The 15,780-nt window shown below is 47.5% G+C and overlaps 1 protein-coding gene across 12 annotated transcripts in view; it reads right to left on the bottom strand.

The window, feature by feature from the left end:
- TNC (tenascin C) overlaps positions 1-15,780 on the bottom strand; it is an 81,351-nt gene that overhangs the window by 4,724 nt on the left and 60,847 nt on the right. For all 12 annotated transcript variants that reach the window (XM_036432798.2, XM_036432794.2, XM_036432802.2 and 9 more), the window contains 8 exons: positions 12,422-12,544; positions 11,133-11,276; positions 9,076-9,195; positions 6,782-6,925; positions 6,007-6,137; positions 3,366-3,498; positions 1,594-1,745; positions 471-567 (listed from right to left, as the gene is read on the bottom strand). In XM_036432798.2, the coding sequence (XP_036288691.1) occupies positions 471-567; positions 1,594-1,745; positions 3,366-3,498; positions 6,007-6,137; positions 6,782-6,925; positions 9,076-9,195; positions 11,133-11,276; positions 12,422-12,544 (1,044 nt within the window). The remainder of the gene's footprint in view (positions 1-470; positions 568-1,593; positions 1,746-3,365; positions 3,499-6,006; positions 6,138-6,781; positions 6,926-9,075; positions 9,196-11,132; positions 11,277-12,421; positions 12,545-15,780) is intronic.

The following is a 15,780-nucleotide window of genomic DNA, read 5'->3' on the forward strand; positions in this document are numbered from 1 at the left end:
AAGGTGTGAGCTGTGTGGATGGATGGAGGAGGGCATCATAGACTGCCTCAGGAGATTTTAAATTGCAGCTCTAATGCTAACAGTATTGGCTAGATTCTCCTCCACGACTCTGGTTTCCTATGTGCAAGATCGGAACTTTGTACCTTGCAGGGGTGCTTAGTCCCCATCTCAGCACTGGGAGCCCAGGGCAGGAGCAGTTAATGGTTCAGGAGGACAATTCTTAAATGCCAGTGAATGATTAAAGGAGAGGCTCATTCTAAAGGCCTGGCTGTTGGCTTTCCTTTGACCAGAGTTTTATTTTGAATGATAAAGAGAATTTAAATATTTTCCACTGAGAAGTTGAAATTCTGTGTCTACTACCAGAGCTGCTTCCCCCTCATCCATTTCTCTCCCAGAAGTCGCTGTGGGTAGGACACGTGACGAGGGGGCAGAAGTGACGTTTGGGACACAGGCATGCAGGGCGGCCTCACCGAGCCAGAACTCTTCTCTGCGGTCCCCAAACCCAGCGGCATAGGCTTTCCAGTTGCGGTAGAAGTCCTCGCGTCCGTTTTTGCGTCTCAGGAACACCTGTGAACATAACCCGTGAGGCCAGGTGCACTGAAGCTACTGGAGAAAGAGAAGGCATCTTTCTGAGAGGAAGAACATCGGGCCGTGGGAAAGCACGTAGCCTAGCTCTGTCCTCACTAATTTTCCAGGTAACTTTGGCAGCTCACCTCCTTTCTCTGAGCCTTGGTGTTGTCATCTGAAGCATAGGGACTAAAAACACTACACCACCCGTGATGATGCTGTGTCAGTAGAGGATTGCTTGTAACTAATACATACCTTGGGCCGGGATGCTAATGGTGGGAAAGGCTGTGCTTGTGGGAAACAGGGCCTGGGGACACTCACTATACCACATGCTCATTTTTTTTTTTTTAATGTAATAGTGTTGCATTTTATTATTTATTATTATTTTTAAACCCTACCCTAGGATATTTTTTCCCCATTCATTTTTAGAAAGAGTGGGAGAGAGAGGGACAGAGAGAAACATCGATGTGAGAGAAACACATAGATTGGTTGCCTCCTTCTCATGCCCGGACCAGGGAGGAGCCTGCAACCAAGGTACATGCCCTTGACTAGAATTGAACCTGGGACTCTTCCATCCACAGGCTGATGCTCTATCCACTGAGCCAAATCGGCTAGGGTCACATGCTCAATTTTGTTGTAATTGTAAAACTGTTCTTAAAAAATAGTGTATCAATTTAAAAAGTATTACCTAGATCGTATGATAATGCAAATGAAATAAGTCATATAAAATTCTTAGCACATGCCTGGTAGAGAGCAAATGGTAATTAACATATACAGTGGGTTTAGGGCCACTGCAGTTTTTGTGCATCACAGAGCTAAGCATCAGATGAGATAAATTACAAGAAAAGTATTTTCTTCTTTTTGCCCCCATCTTTTTAAACGACAATCCTTGAGTGCTTGTGGCAGGCACTACCTTACAAACCTCATGCGCTTTGGGGTCAGAGTGTAGGGGCAGGACCTCCAGCCTTCCTGCCCCACATGCCCTCTGCCCACAGCCCCTGTGCCTGGGGTTTCGGCGATACTCACAATCCATCCACCCCCATCAGAGGTCATGTCACAGAAGACTTCCAGAGCCTGGGTCTTATCGCCGTTCAGGTAAATGGTGTAGAGGCCAGAGGTCGTGTCTCCGTTCAACATTGCCTGGGAGCAGTCCCTGGGGAATGGGTACAGGAGTCCAACTGGGGGCGGGGGGGGGAGAAGGGGGGAAGGAGGGAGAAAAAAAAAAGAGTGACGTTAGAGCAGGGAGACTGGGGTGGGAGCTTGTGGATTTCAGCTCTACTCCTTGTTGGCTGGATGACTGACCCTCTCTGAGGCTGTGTGTTCTCAGATGCAAGAGGGGACAAAACCTATTTGCATGAGTGCAGTGTGTCTTAGAAGTTGTTGATCTAAGGAGCTCGCCCATCTCAGTACCTTAGATTGATGGAAGCTGTCAATGATGTCAGTGGGAGGAGGGCTGAGCCATTGTGATGGCCATGTGGGAGGTTGGCCTCAATCTACCTGGAGTGGCCAGGCTGCATCTGATGGATGTCTAGGTCCCCATCATCCAGTGGGTGGCTCACTGTGGATCAGGGCACTCTGTTAGGCCGATGCATCTCAGTGTCACCAGATAATTTAGGAGTTTCAGTCCTGAACTCCTCACTTCCTTGCTGGAGAGGCATTTTACTGCCCTGAGCCTAGGGATCTTAGACAGGTGGGGACGGGGGAGAACAAGAATGCCCGGGGAATTTCCAAGTGAAGGAATGTTTAGCAAACACTTGGCAAACACTTCCTTCTAAGATGCAAACACTTAAAAACCATGATCAATACAGACAATCTTGGGTCTGTGCTTAGCAGGTGGCCGGGAGAACGGATGGCCACAGCTGTCCTTTTTCTGACCTGACTCCTCACTGTATTTGACCTTCACCTGGGGTTGCATCATTAGCTGTTGTCTATTTCACAGCCCTCATCTGAAGTCATATTTAGGGTCCACTCATATTTTTGTGTTCCCAACACCTGGTGTAAGTTCTGGCAAAGAGGTGCGTTTGCCTGTGGCCCTCCCTCAGCAGGTGTGTGCAGAGTAACCAAAGTGAAAAGTGCAGGCAGGAGGTATCTCTGGGGTCTGCTCCATGCAACCAGGTTCAGGGCTCTCTTCCCAGGAACAGCTCCTTCCTCTTATTCGCCAATGGAGCAGCTGGCATGTCTAACATATACAGAAGGTACGCAGTGGCAGGGTGCAGGGGTGGTTCCCTGGTCCTGAGCCCAAAGCTGACTCTAGGTCATGGTGTAGCCTTGAGAAAATAAAAGCCTCTGTTTTTTCACCAAACACTGGAATGGCATTCCTGGCCCATCATGCCAGGTTGGTGGGAGGCTTGTGCGTGAATGAGTATAGACATGCTTTGCAAATGTTGAGAAGCTGAAGAAGAAAAAGTGGGGGCTCTGAGCATATAATGAGCCCTGAGAATGGACAACACAATGGGCTAGGAGTTCAAATACAACACAAGGACCCTCACAAAGTTCTTATGAAGAAGGGATGGTTATCAAGCCCATTGTATAGATGAAAAAACTGAGGCTCATAGAATGGCATGATTTCCTGAGTCACACAGAGCAAGTGGTGGAGATGAGGACTGAATTCAGACATTCTCACTACTGACCCTCCTTCTCTTTCACCATGAGCCCTGTCATCTCTTGTACCCATATTCCTCTGTCAGGGAGTGGCAGGAATTGATTGTCAGAATTTTTGTGCGTGAATTTCATGTAGCAGTCAGAGGAGAGGAGGAGGGTTGGTTCAGTCTCACAGGTTGGATCCCTACGCCCCTTACTTGTGGTGAAGATGGTCTGGACCAGCTTGCTCCTCAGGGGCCCGTTCAGGGCCTGGATCTTTGCTGTGTAGTGAGTGGATGGGCTGAGGTCTGCCAGGCTGTAGGAGGTGGTGTCTGGACCCACAATAACTTCCTAAGGACAGAAGGAAGAACATAATAGTGTTTGGCCACATAAATCCTTAGGACACAGATGATGTATTCATTCATTCACCTGTCCGTTTATTTCTTAAATCAGTAAGCCACTGAGTATCACTCTGTGCCAGGTTCCATGCTCCCTTCTAAGATGTGAGAGATGGAGAGAATGTAGCACGAGCAAAGGTCCTGATTGCAGAGGAGGCAGAACTAATGAAAATAACATGAAAAGGCAATGACCTATCTCAGCTATACTTGGTGAGGGAGTCATGATAGAAGAGGTGGGCAATGACCATATGACAAGGGGGCTTAAAAGCTATGCTATTGGAATTTAAAGTTTATCAGGATTAGAAATGGAGATTCCTCAAAGGTTTTTGAACAAGTGAATGACACAAACCTAATTTAATCTGGGAGATTAAGGAGAAAAGGTTTAGACTTTGAGGCAGTTATATCAGTGGACCCTAAATATGGCTCTTTTTTTTTCACAGCCCTCTGTGAATTATTTAGATAATACAACACTTGGGCTCCATCCCATACTACCTGGATCATACAGGCTCCCTCCCTTTTATTGACTTAAGAGAGGAATGGAGAGGGGAAGATAGAAACATCATTTAGCTGCCTCCTGCATGCCCCCTACTGGGGACCAAGCCTGGGCATGTGCCCGGACCAAAAATTAAACCAGTGACCTCCTAGAGCCTGGGTCGATGCTCAACCACTGAGCCACACCAGCCAGGCCTGCTTTTCTTGAGTGAAACACACAATGCTGGGAATTGGACATACAGGACTGTAAACCAGGGTAAGTGCTCAATTGATACCAGTGACCCAGTGACCTTCGTGTGGCCCCTAGGTCTGGCCCTTCGGGAAGGATCAGGTACAAAGCTGGGCTCATTGAATTACTTGGGGATACAATTACCTATCAGTTCTCTAGGCAATTTGGATGCACTGAAACGAGACTCAGGACTGCAGGTAAACACCAAGTCCTAGAACGCCTGATCAGGAAGGGCCCTGAGAGACGGTGGGCCCAATGCACTCGTTCTATGGATGTGGACACTGTCATCCAGAGAGAGCAGGACGTGCCTCTGTTCACACAGGGAGGGAATGCGTTGTTCTACCGACTCTTAGAGGGGCCGTGAGAGGAACCAGAAATGCGTGTCCACTTCTGGTTAAGCATGGCAGAGCAGACATGCTTCTGATGCCCAGTAAAATGATGGTAAATGGATATGAACCCCCAAAGTGAGGGAAAGGACCAAGGAGACAGCCACAGGCCTGTGATGTCAACAGGATCCTGGTAGACGAAAAGTGTGTGGTGCAAGGACATGGAGGGGCCGAATGGAGCGAGCCGGGGTTTGAGGGAGGCAGAAGTTGGCAGAGGCTCCATGATGATGCCCCAGAGTCCGGCAGGTTAAGGGATGGAATGTACGCAAAAGCAAAGATGCTGAAGGCCAGCATGGGGCATGGCTGAATAAGTTTGTTTAAAACTGCACGAGAAACAGATTTCCAGCTCTGACAATCTGCACACTGTCCTTCACATCCAGGCAGAAGGCTGATATTTAGTCCCTGGAAAGGCTGAGCCAGGCAGACTCTGCATTCAGGTTCACCAGGGCTAGCTGCAGGGGAGGCCCCAGTGTCACCCCAAACCCAGGCCCGCACAGTGGGAGCCACACTCTTTCTCCAGCGAGGCTCCCAGCAGCCGGGCCTGGCGGAGTTGGGGGATCCTCTGGGGAGACAGAGTAGCTCAAGTGAAAAGGCTGACAGCACTGATATTAGAGATTGCTGGGCACTTGTCCCATCACTCTGTGGTGACTCCCAACATCGACAAGCCTGTAGGTGTGATTGGACTTCCCAATCAGCAGCTTCCTTCTTGGCTCCAGCACGAAAGGAAAGACAGACATTGTGGGGCCTCTCCAACGGGAACAGTGGAGACCTCAACTAAACCAGTGGCAGCAAAGCAGAAGGAAGAGCTACGCAGGTTGTGGAATAAAAATCACGGCAACATATACCCTCCTAGATAAAGAGAAGACGATGCAGGAAACACAAACAAGAAATGGATGAACATGCAAAGAATAAGTAAAAGATCCTGGAAATATAAAGAACGGTGACCGAAATTACAAACTCAGTAACAAGTTCAGTTTGGAAAAATCTCACTGGTGGGAAGGTCTGAAGTCATTTCAAATTACAAAGTAAAAGAAGTTCGTGGGTAGAAGAAGTAAATAGTATGAACCATTTCTGTAAACTGTAAAATATTAAAGGACCAAGAATCCAGCGCCTAAAATGTTCTCGTCTTCTCAGCATGACTCTTGACCTTGGCTGGCTACCGACTCAGGAGCCTGGTAAAAATGAGAGGCTGGAGCCAGTGACTCACAAGGTCTGGCATCCAGGACCTGTTCGTGTTTTTTCACTTTCCCAGTTGCACTGAGTAGAGAAACACACCCAGATCATTCTTCCCTTCTTTGAGGATAATGTAAACATTTCAACCAGCCGTGGGGAGTTGTTTATATATTCAATGTACCTTGATTGTACCGTCCACGGATTCATACACCAGTAAGTAACCGGTGACAGGTGCCCGGGGAGCTCGCCAAGTGAGGAGGGCAGTTTCTGACTGGATCTCAGTAGCCGTCAAGTCTCTGGGAGAATCAAGGTCTGGAGAAGAGAAGACAATCCATAGCAATAAATCGGCAAGTGTACAACAAAAATTCCTGGCCGGGCATCAGGAGGCCTGGGGCCATGTCCTTCCCCACCATGTCCTAATATGACACAGATTCTCTGGGGTTCATCTCATCCCAGGGGCCACGTTTTTCTGAGCCCAGCATGGCCTTAGTTGGATGGGGAGAGAAAGACAGAGCTGTAAACACATTTACTAATGTCCCTTATTCCTAAACAAGAGGACAGATGGATGCTGATTGTGCTCCTCCAAGGCCATCCTCCTGACTGGGTGTAAAGAGATCTGTGTATAAAAACCCAATAGCCATCTACGAAAACTTGCCTGGAAAAATCCTTCTCTTAGAATATTTCCCTGCCTAGAACATGGGTTGTTAAATACTGGATTTCCACTGGGGGTCTGGTTTTCCACTTAAAAGCTCTTAAAATATTTTCCTAGTCCCTGGGGAGAGCAGGCCATTTCAGTTCACAAGGACCTGGATGCTGCTTCAGGTCCTGGTGGAATGGGCAGTGGTGGCTGTGGCTGACGCTGAGCACCCCTTCCAGGACTGTCTTAGGAAGTTGGAGAGAGTGGCTGTTTCAGAAGGGCCATGGCTGGGCATCTTCCCGCTCTTGGTGTCTGGTACCTGTTGTGAACTTGGTGCTGATGGTGGAGCTCTTCTGGGGCCCTTTTTCTGCGAAAACCCTCAGCGTGTACTCCGTGGCAGGCTCCAGGTTGGTCAGCACATACTCTACCGTGTTCCCGGACACCGTCCGTGTGATCTCTGGCACTGAACATGAAATACACAAACCTAGGCAGTTACTGCTTCTGGTCAGAGCCATCAGCAGGCTCGGCCAGCATCGCACACCCTCCTCCTAACACACACACTTTCAGTGACTCCACAGAAATGCCTCACACCCCTTTCTCTCTCTCGAGCGCTCACCTCACATACAAAAAATTTATGATACGGAAACCGATTTTTTTTTTCAGGCACTAAATCAGAAGGAAGGAGAACTGGAGGTCAGGAGAATTTTCCAGCAGCTGTTGCCAGGATAGAGGAACCCGCCAGAGCAGAGGACCAGGTACTACCTCTGAGCCTTGGGCACGTTTAATGTCTTATGCCTTGTCTCTCTTTTACTTACATGTGCTTTTATAATTTGCCAAATGTTGTCAAATCATTAGGTGGGGGGACCTTAAAAGTCAGGTTACTGCCTCTGAGACCCATTGTGTCAGGTCTGATGTGGAGACCAAACACTAGGGCCCAGGTGTGTGAGTGTGTTCATTTCCACCCACTGGGACCAACAACCCAGGCAAGCCAGGGATTGAGGAGCTCCCCAGAGTGTGGGGCTTTTAGCGCTAAAACTGGGAATGCCCTGGACAAATTGGTAGAGTTGGTCACCCTACCACATCATGTATTAACCTCCTAAGCCACGCCCTACAACAAGCCCTTTTCCAGGCAGCCAGCATATCCGTGATTCCTCTGAACTGTACCCTGATATATTTTTGGTGAGACAAAACCATCTTCTAGGACTCTTTAGAATCTCTGTGTAGAGAATATTTACAACTTGAAGAATAAAATATATGCAGCCTGGTTGTTATGGCTCAGTGGATGAGCATTGACCCATGAAGTCAGAGCATATGCTCAGGTTGTAGGCTTGATCCCCAGTAGGCGATAGGCAGGAGGTAGCTGATCAATGATGTTCCTGTCATCATTAATGTTTCTATCTCTTTCCCTTTCACTTCCTCTTAGAAATCAATAAAAACATGCCAAAACTGGTTTGGCTCAATGGATAGAGTGTCGGTCTGCGGACTGAAGGGTCCCGGGTTCGATTCCAGTCAAGGGCATGTACTGTGGTTGTGGGCACATCCCCAGTGGGAGTTGTGCAGGAGGCAGCTGATCGATGATTCTCTCTCATCAATGTTTCTGACTCTTTGTCCCTCTCTCTTCCTCTCTGTGAAAAATCAATAAAATATATATTTTAAAAAAGAAATCAATAAAAACATATTTTTAAAAAGAATAAATGCAAACACCTTTCCTCCCCTTCATCCCCCAAGCTCTGTCCTCACAAAGCACTCTGTCAGGTGGCTGCAGGGTCTGAATTAAGATGCTCAGAGGCTCCAGGACAGATTATGGTACCTTTTCCTATTGTCACTGAAGGTAAAACAATACTGAGCCCTCAGATATAAAACTTGCATTTGCATTGAGATGAAAATAGTAACACTATTCCCTGGAAGCTCATTACAAAAGTATAGGTTCATTCAGTGGAAAGGAATCTATCACTCTTTCTTCCCTCTTTTATTTGGATATGAGTTTAATGTTCTGGCACTGTATGCTAGTGCCCCCAAACAAGTGTTTAATTTGCCAACTGAGTAAATTAGCAAAGATGCCTGCAAAGACAAGGATTTCACAGTCAGATTTGCTATCTCTGGCTTTCTCTGAGGCCTCTGAGAAGCCCAAACTCCCCAGCACCACCTGACACAGCCTGCTTAAGATTTGAGGTCTGGACTCCTTCTCTGTAAGAGGAGGGAGCTGCCTCCTACGGAGGGTGCTCATGTCAACAAGTGGAGACCCTCGCAGGAGAGGAGGACAGACTGCAGCAGCATGGACAGGCTCAGGGTGGTCCATTTTGGTTTTCTTAAATGCCCTACTGGATTCCCTTGACGTAACTACAACATGGAAGCTCTTTCACTTGACAATAAGCAGAGGAATATGGGCAGGGCCTCCTTGCCTCCCCCTGACCAGGCCCCCTCCACACCCACCCCCAGCTCCAGCCCCAGGCCCTGTTCTGCAGTGGCAATTGAGAGTCACTGCTGGCCTTCCCAGCTTCCCATGCATTTCTGTCATCCTTTACCAAATGTGGCTAGAGAAGGGAGAATGGGGAGAGTTTACAGCCAGAGCAGACATCCTCAGAGTGGGGAGGGACTTGGACACAAGCTCACCTCTTTCCCCTGTGTAGGAGATGACGTAGCTGTCCACAGGGGCGATGGCTGGCTGCCACATGGCCAAGGCTTCAGAGTCGGTGATGTTGGCTGTCACCAGGCCAGACGGGCTGTCCAGAGCTGCAGAGAGAGACAGCAATGTGTTAGAGAGATAAGCAGCCTTGGGTAGGACCTCAGACCACAGCTGTCTATGCTGCTGTGACTCCTGGTTTGGGACAGTGTCAGCTGCATGGAAGGTTTCCAGTCCCAAGCTTGGAGCCAAGGGAACCTGGGTTTGAGTCACAACTTCTTCCCTTTCTGGCTTTGAGTCTGTAATTCTGTCTGGCTATATCCTCAATATTCTTCTGATTGTCATATGACATTATAGGTCGAGAGACACAATATAAAATGGAAAGGCTGAACACACAATGACGAGGGTTATCATCACCTTTCATATTTCTTTCCCAAGTGAAAGAACATTCAAAAACAGAGGGACTTTCAGAGTGAAGGCTGCTCGAAGCTTTTCTGAGCTTTGAGAGCCCTGGTTAGATGGCTTGTAGATGACATGGACCGAGGCTTTGGAGGCTGGGGGTCTGTGTTCTACCGTGGCTTCTCTGTCTGTGGTCTATGTGGCCTAAGTAATTTCCCTTCTCCAAACCTCTCTTCAGTCGTCCAGGCTGCCTGCTGTAAGCATGAACTAGACAAAGTGTGTGATATGTGCTAGGGGGTGTTATTAATAGACTATTAAAGTTATTTGATATCATAATAGTCTCAAAGAGTTTATGATAAAGTAGACATGATCCTCAAATGATTCGTCCTGAGAAAGGATGGATATTCACAGGACTGATCACTGTTGCTACCTAGCACTGCTTTCTCAGAAAGCAAGTCCTACTCAACTATTCACCACTCGACTATCCCAGGACCACAGCCTGGAGCAGAGGCTGCTGTCAGGAGCTTGTTTACAGATGACATGCCTTAGCCCCAAGAGATGCCAGGAATGGCCTCCCAGTCAGGAGAGCAGAGTGATTTGGGGGGCCCACACCATCGGCTCCAAGCTCCTTCCTACTTCCCCAGGCCTGTTCAGACCCTCCTGCCACTGACCAGGACAATGGGGCCTAGGAAGAAAGGCATCTGGCTCTTGCCACAAATCCATGAATGAAAGATTTCTATGGGGAAATAAGGGTGGACAGGACTCGGTTCAGATGGGATGTTTTAATTGCATATTAAAAATTCTTTGAGGCTATGAGGATGTTTTTAAGAACTTCTGTGAGGCCCATTCTTTGCATCCTTGAATGGATTAGGCTGGATAATTGCTCATCTATCAAAGGATAATTGTTTAGAGACATGGCTGCCTGAAGAGAAATTTTCCACTTCATTCTCCTTCAGTGCAATTATTATTTCCCCCCTTACAGTGTGCTGCCCAGATCAGGTTATAATAGGAAAATGATCCTTTATTTTAGGAGAACACAGAGTTTGACCTCAGTTCAAATTTGCTTCCAGCATTTCTGATTTATAGGGTCCTAGGGCTCAATGGTTTCCTCTGTAAAATGGGAATGATATCAGCCATTTTAGTGGTGCCACCACACAGGGATTAGTAACAGTTGAGAGCAGTTACTTTGCAGCTGTCACCATTGCAGATCCCTTGTGATTCCCAGGTACCAGGCCAGGGAGGGGAGGAGGCCAACTGTGCAAAGTCATATTATAGATGCTTTACCTATATAGCTCCATGTGATCCTTACAGCAAAGGAAGCAGAATTGTACCCATTTCATAGAGAAGGAAAGTAGAGCTCAGAAAAATGAACTGAGCACTCATATATATAGAAGTAAGTGGTTGACTTGAGATTTCAACTTGGGTCAGGATGACTCCAAAACTGTGCTTTTTCTTCCACATGGCCCCAGGAATTGGAAGCCCAGCGAGGTTATGGATGAAGTCAAGGATCCCCAGCCCATGAGAAGCTGAGGATGGACCAGAAATGAGGCTTATGGTGAGTCCAGTCCACTCCCCACTAAGATTTGTAAGTAAAAACATTTCCCGGCTGCTGAGCCACCAGCAATAATGCTGAAGGTGAGAACCTCACCTGTGGTGAACGTCCCCGAGATGGGCTCGCTCTCCTCGAAGCCTTTCATGGCCACGATGCTGACCAGGTACTCGGCTCCAGGTAAGAGTGTCGTCAGCTTGGTCTGAGTCTTGGTTCCATCCACAGTGACAGTGGAGGGCGTACCTGGAACACAGTGAAAGCAACATGGGGACTGCTGAGCCTCCCTGAAACCTACTCACTATTGACACCACGAATGGGCGTATCCAACTCGAAAATGACACTGCATCTTTATCTAATGCCATTTTCTTGACTTCTCATTTGCTCCTACCCTCTGGCATAAGAGAGGAGCTCTTACTTTTTGTATAATTTTTTTTTCCATTCAAGCAGATGCCAAAAACTGAGCCAGGAGAGGAAAAACATGCTCACAATGTGCTAAAAGTGGCAAATTTCCGTTCAGTAGAGAGCTGTCATGTTGAGTAAATTTCATTTATTTTTCTCACAGAGAATATGGCAAGCTCACTATGTGACATATCTAATATATTTAACCCCTACTGTCTTAGGCTAGGGATATGTATGCTCCCTTACTAGCCAAGGTTCTACTCTTTAAGAAGTCAGTCATGGTCAAGTCTGTACTCCTATAGCTATTAAAAAGTCCAAAATTTATATTTCTTAGAATTTCAGGGCTGGTGAGGAGCTTGGACATCCTGGCCAAACTCCCCCCAGAGACACTACATGTAGCATAGCATTCCTCTGAAGAGGCTGTCCAGCATTCTCTCTGTGTACACTGCCACTACAGTAGCTCACTACCTGATGGATATGTTAGCATTCCTCTGAAGAGGCTGTCCAGCATTCTCTCTGTGTACATTGCCACTACAGTAGCTCACTACCTGATGAATATGTTTTAAGACAGATTGGACGGTGTTTCCTCCATGGTCTCTGTTACAGCCCATGTGGTCTAAACGAGAACTCCCAGTTCTACTGAGTCACAACTTCCCATCCTTTCCGGAGAGACCCACCCAAGGGCAAAACCTCACATTCAGCCAGTGAGGACCAGCTCTCCAGATGAACATGCTGAGAGAGAAGGTTATTGGGTGGGCGCAGTATTGGGGGCCTGTTTCTCAGAGATGTTAGAATGTCAGCACTGGTAAGTGTCTTCCTAAAATTACCCTCCCAAGGTGGTGTTTTCTAAGTGATTTTACAAGTGAAGTCTATCCCGATGGCCTCAAACATCAGGGCGGCCATGATGCTGGGAAGGAGAGGAATGGCCTCTTCATTATTTCACACAAACCCCACAGGCTCCTCCTCCCGTCCCTTCCCCAGGCTGTTACCTCCGGCAATGGGCACATAGGTAATCCGGAAGCTCTCCACTTGGGCGTTGGGCGCCATCCAGCTGACAATAGCCGAGTCTTCAGTGATGTCAGAGAAAATGATTTCCTTTGGAGAGCCCATGGCTGTCACGGAGAAAACACAGGGGAAATGCAGAAATGGTTAACTACCTTGCTCACCAAAGATGCTTCCTGGATTCCTTTTCCAGGAAAATTCAGCCCCCCGTCTGTGTCTGGGCCAGGCCTTTAGGATAGAGAGTGTAGTGCTCTGTGGTCAAGTTATGACTTGATAGGAACAACCCTCCTTTCATTCAGGTACAGGGCCCAGGGCTATAGACCTCCACTTGGTTTCATTCGGGGAGAATGTTAGCTCTGCAGCTGACGTCTAAGGAAGTGTGGGCAACGTGCCCTCCTTTAATTCTGGATTTTAGCATTTTTAAACATCGTGGCTTTGTAGCTCCTTTTATCAAAGGGTACCAAGACTTGACAACTGTATAGTTCTTTGCAACTAGTAAGATTTAACTCTTATTCAGAAAGCCCTTAGAGGAAAGTTATGGTTACCCATTTGACAAGGAGGAAACCGAGGCTCGGGTTTCCAATGAACATTCTTGTGCTGTGACCCTTCTGGGGCCCAGGACTGGGCAGCAGAACTGAGCGCAACCCCAGAGTTCTGGAAATAACGTTCACGTGGATACTGACCTCAGCAAACCCGTTCCCAGAACTGGATGGAGGTCCAGAGCCAGGGGAGGAACCTTGGGCTCCTCACCAAGGCAAACACCCTGGACATTGGGTCTACCTGTGGGCGAGCTGTGCCTCCCCCACACCCAGTGTCCTTTGGCTTTCTCTGTGTTTTGGCTTGGCCTTCTGTCCTCTTTAGCGGACTGTGCTTCAGAGAATCCAGGAAACAGTTTTCAGGTCTCCAGGGATCTCACTTCATCTGTTCCTCTCTCCAACCCACGTCATTAAGTTCTGAAACCCACAGACCACTTTGGAGAGGGTTTTCCCTCTCTCCATTTCTGTCCTTTTCTCTCCTCCTGTGGCTTTCTCTTGCAACCTGGTAGCCCTTCAGACTCTGCGGCTGCCTGGGGTTCTGTCCTCTCCTGGGAGAGCTTTGGAAACCACAAGAGCTCTGGAGCCTGTCTGATTGTACCAATACCACAGAGAGCCTGGACAACCTGGGCAGGACCCTTCACTTCCGTGAGCCTCAGCTGCTTCACCTGTCCCATGATAAAGGGTGCTGACCTTCAGGAATGTTTGAGGATAAACAGACACAATGGGTATATCTGGCAATGCAGCAAGAACTCGATAAACATGCCCTTTCTTTAATTTCTTTCTCATGTGACTGCCCTGGGCCACCCTGGATTCTGAATCAGCCCCCAGGAAAGATATAGGTGAGGCCAGCTGAGGGTGTAAACTCAGGCACTGTGGCTCTCCTGCCAACCTCCCTGAGGCAGGTCCTGGCCCATTTTAGAAGGTGTATCTTGAGACCACAGCTTCCTACACTAGACCCCAGTGTTCCCCTGTAAAGTGGCAATACAATCCGGCCCATCTAAGAAACCGTGGGATCAGTAGCCTTGTCCATCATGCACTCCTGAATCCACAGTAGTGGTGGAATTTCAGGGTCAGCGTGTGTGGTATTCTTGGACCCCAGGCCTACCTAAGTGTGGACGGCTGTTTGTTATTGTAGCATGTCTCCTTCCACATGAGGAGCCTGGGTCAGAGAGAAGGGAGGATTCCCAAGCAAGTGTCTCTGCAGACACATTGACCCAGGCTCCAGACACAATGTTATTGCAACACCGAGGTGTGTGGTTTCAAATGCATCTGAACTAGAACTGAGTAGAGGAGTTAAGAGGCTGTGTGGCTGGGAAGGGTGGGGTGCAGTGGGAGGGGAAACATTCTGGGAAAAGGGGCGTTGACCACCCCCATTGGTCTTGGGGGTGCATGTCTGAGACTCCCAAAGGGCCAGGTTAAAGAACCTCCAGAAAAGAACGAGAGTCATTTTACTCTGTGACTGAAATTTAAACTATTTTCTGTCTATACTGACTCCCCCCTCCCTCCCAAGATGGTGCCCACAAAGAAAGGGCTTTCCAAAAAAAGTAGGGTCTGCCTTTTCTTGAATCATGATTATTCATTCTCCTTTGGCTTTAGAACTGCAGGGCTTCCAGAAAAGACCAGCAAAACAAAATCAATCTGAAGTAAACTTTGAGAAACAGTGTTTATAAACCAAGGTCAAAACCAGGCTCTGCCTCTGATCTGCAGTTGTTTTGCAGGCAGCCATGGGGAGCGGGAGGACACAGACTCACATTCTGGGGGTGGGGTGTCCTTGTTAATAAGGAATGGGCTTTCCCCCTTGGCTGAATGGCTGCCTGGATTCAGCATTTCATCCACGTCTTCAAACATTGGTCGTATTATAATTTCTATAGGGGCTTCTTGGAGCTCATTAGGCCCTGAAACTTTATATCACAAAATACCCATCTCTGAGCAAAGAGAAGGTTTGGGCCAGTGTTATACTCCATGCCTATCAGAGATGGCAAGTATGTGCAGGGTGGACAAAAGTGGTTCACAGTTGTGTGATGGTTAATGATATAACTATTAAATAATAATGCAAGAATAAACTTTGTTTCTGTACTCACAACTGTGAACCTATTTTGCCTACCCCGGTATAGTCATTGATTATCTGTCATTAGCCTGCTTATAGTTAATAGTATTAAAATAAGTTGGAATTTGGGTCTACCCCCAATCGAGTTGTGGGACCTTAGAATTTCTGGGCCTCAGATTCTTCACAAGATGCACAAGCAGAAGAGGCTGGGCTACATCGGTTCTCTGGTCCCTCTGACCACTTCTGTGGTTTTGTGACTCTTTCCCTCTGCTTCCTCTTTCAACAGCCTTCTCTATGCTCTACCGCCCTCAGTCCTGAGAAGGAATTCACCCACCTGTGGTAGGCCTTTCCTTTTCCTTCTAAAGAGCCATTTTAGTTTTCATATTATCATTATAATAAGTCGTGCTATTATCCATCTTCCTTTATTTTCCTTGAAACAACTCTTATAGAAAGGGATTTTCATTTCCCCCTCCTATGGCTTTTAGAGCTGCTATAAGTATCGAATAAAATCAGCAACCTTCCCAAAGAGCAGCCCCTAACCTTGCCAGCTTCCCCCTTCTCTTCCAGATTATGGTACTGATTATTCACACATGGATTTCATATATATATTAATTTTTATAGGGGAGGTACTATTCCCCATTATCCTTGCATAGTATAGTTTGAACATTTGACCAAAGAATGAGGAAGTGTATCTCTGGATAAAGAATGATGAGATAATAGGTAGAATAAGTCTTTGGAGTGGAAAAAAAATGCCATCATTGTA

The sequence above is a fragment of the Pipistrellus kuhlii genome, unplaced genomic scaffold (assembly GCF_014108245.1).
Source record: "Pipistrellus kuhlii isolate mPipKuh1 unplaced genomic scaffold, mPipKuh1.p scaffold_m20_p_12, whole genome shotgun sequence".
NCBI classification, from domain to species: Eukaryota; Metazoa; Chordata; class Mammalia; order Chiroptera; family Vespertilionidae; genus Pipistrellus; species Pipistrellus kuhlii.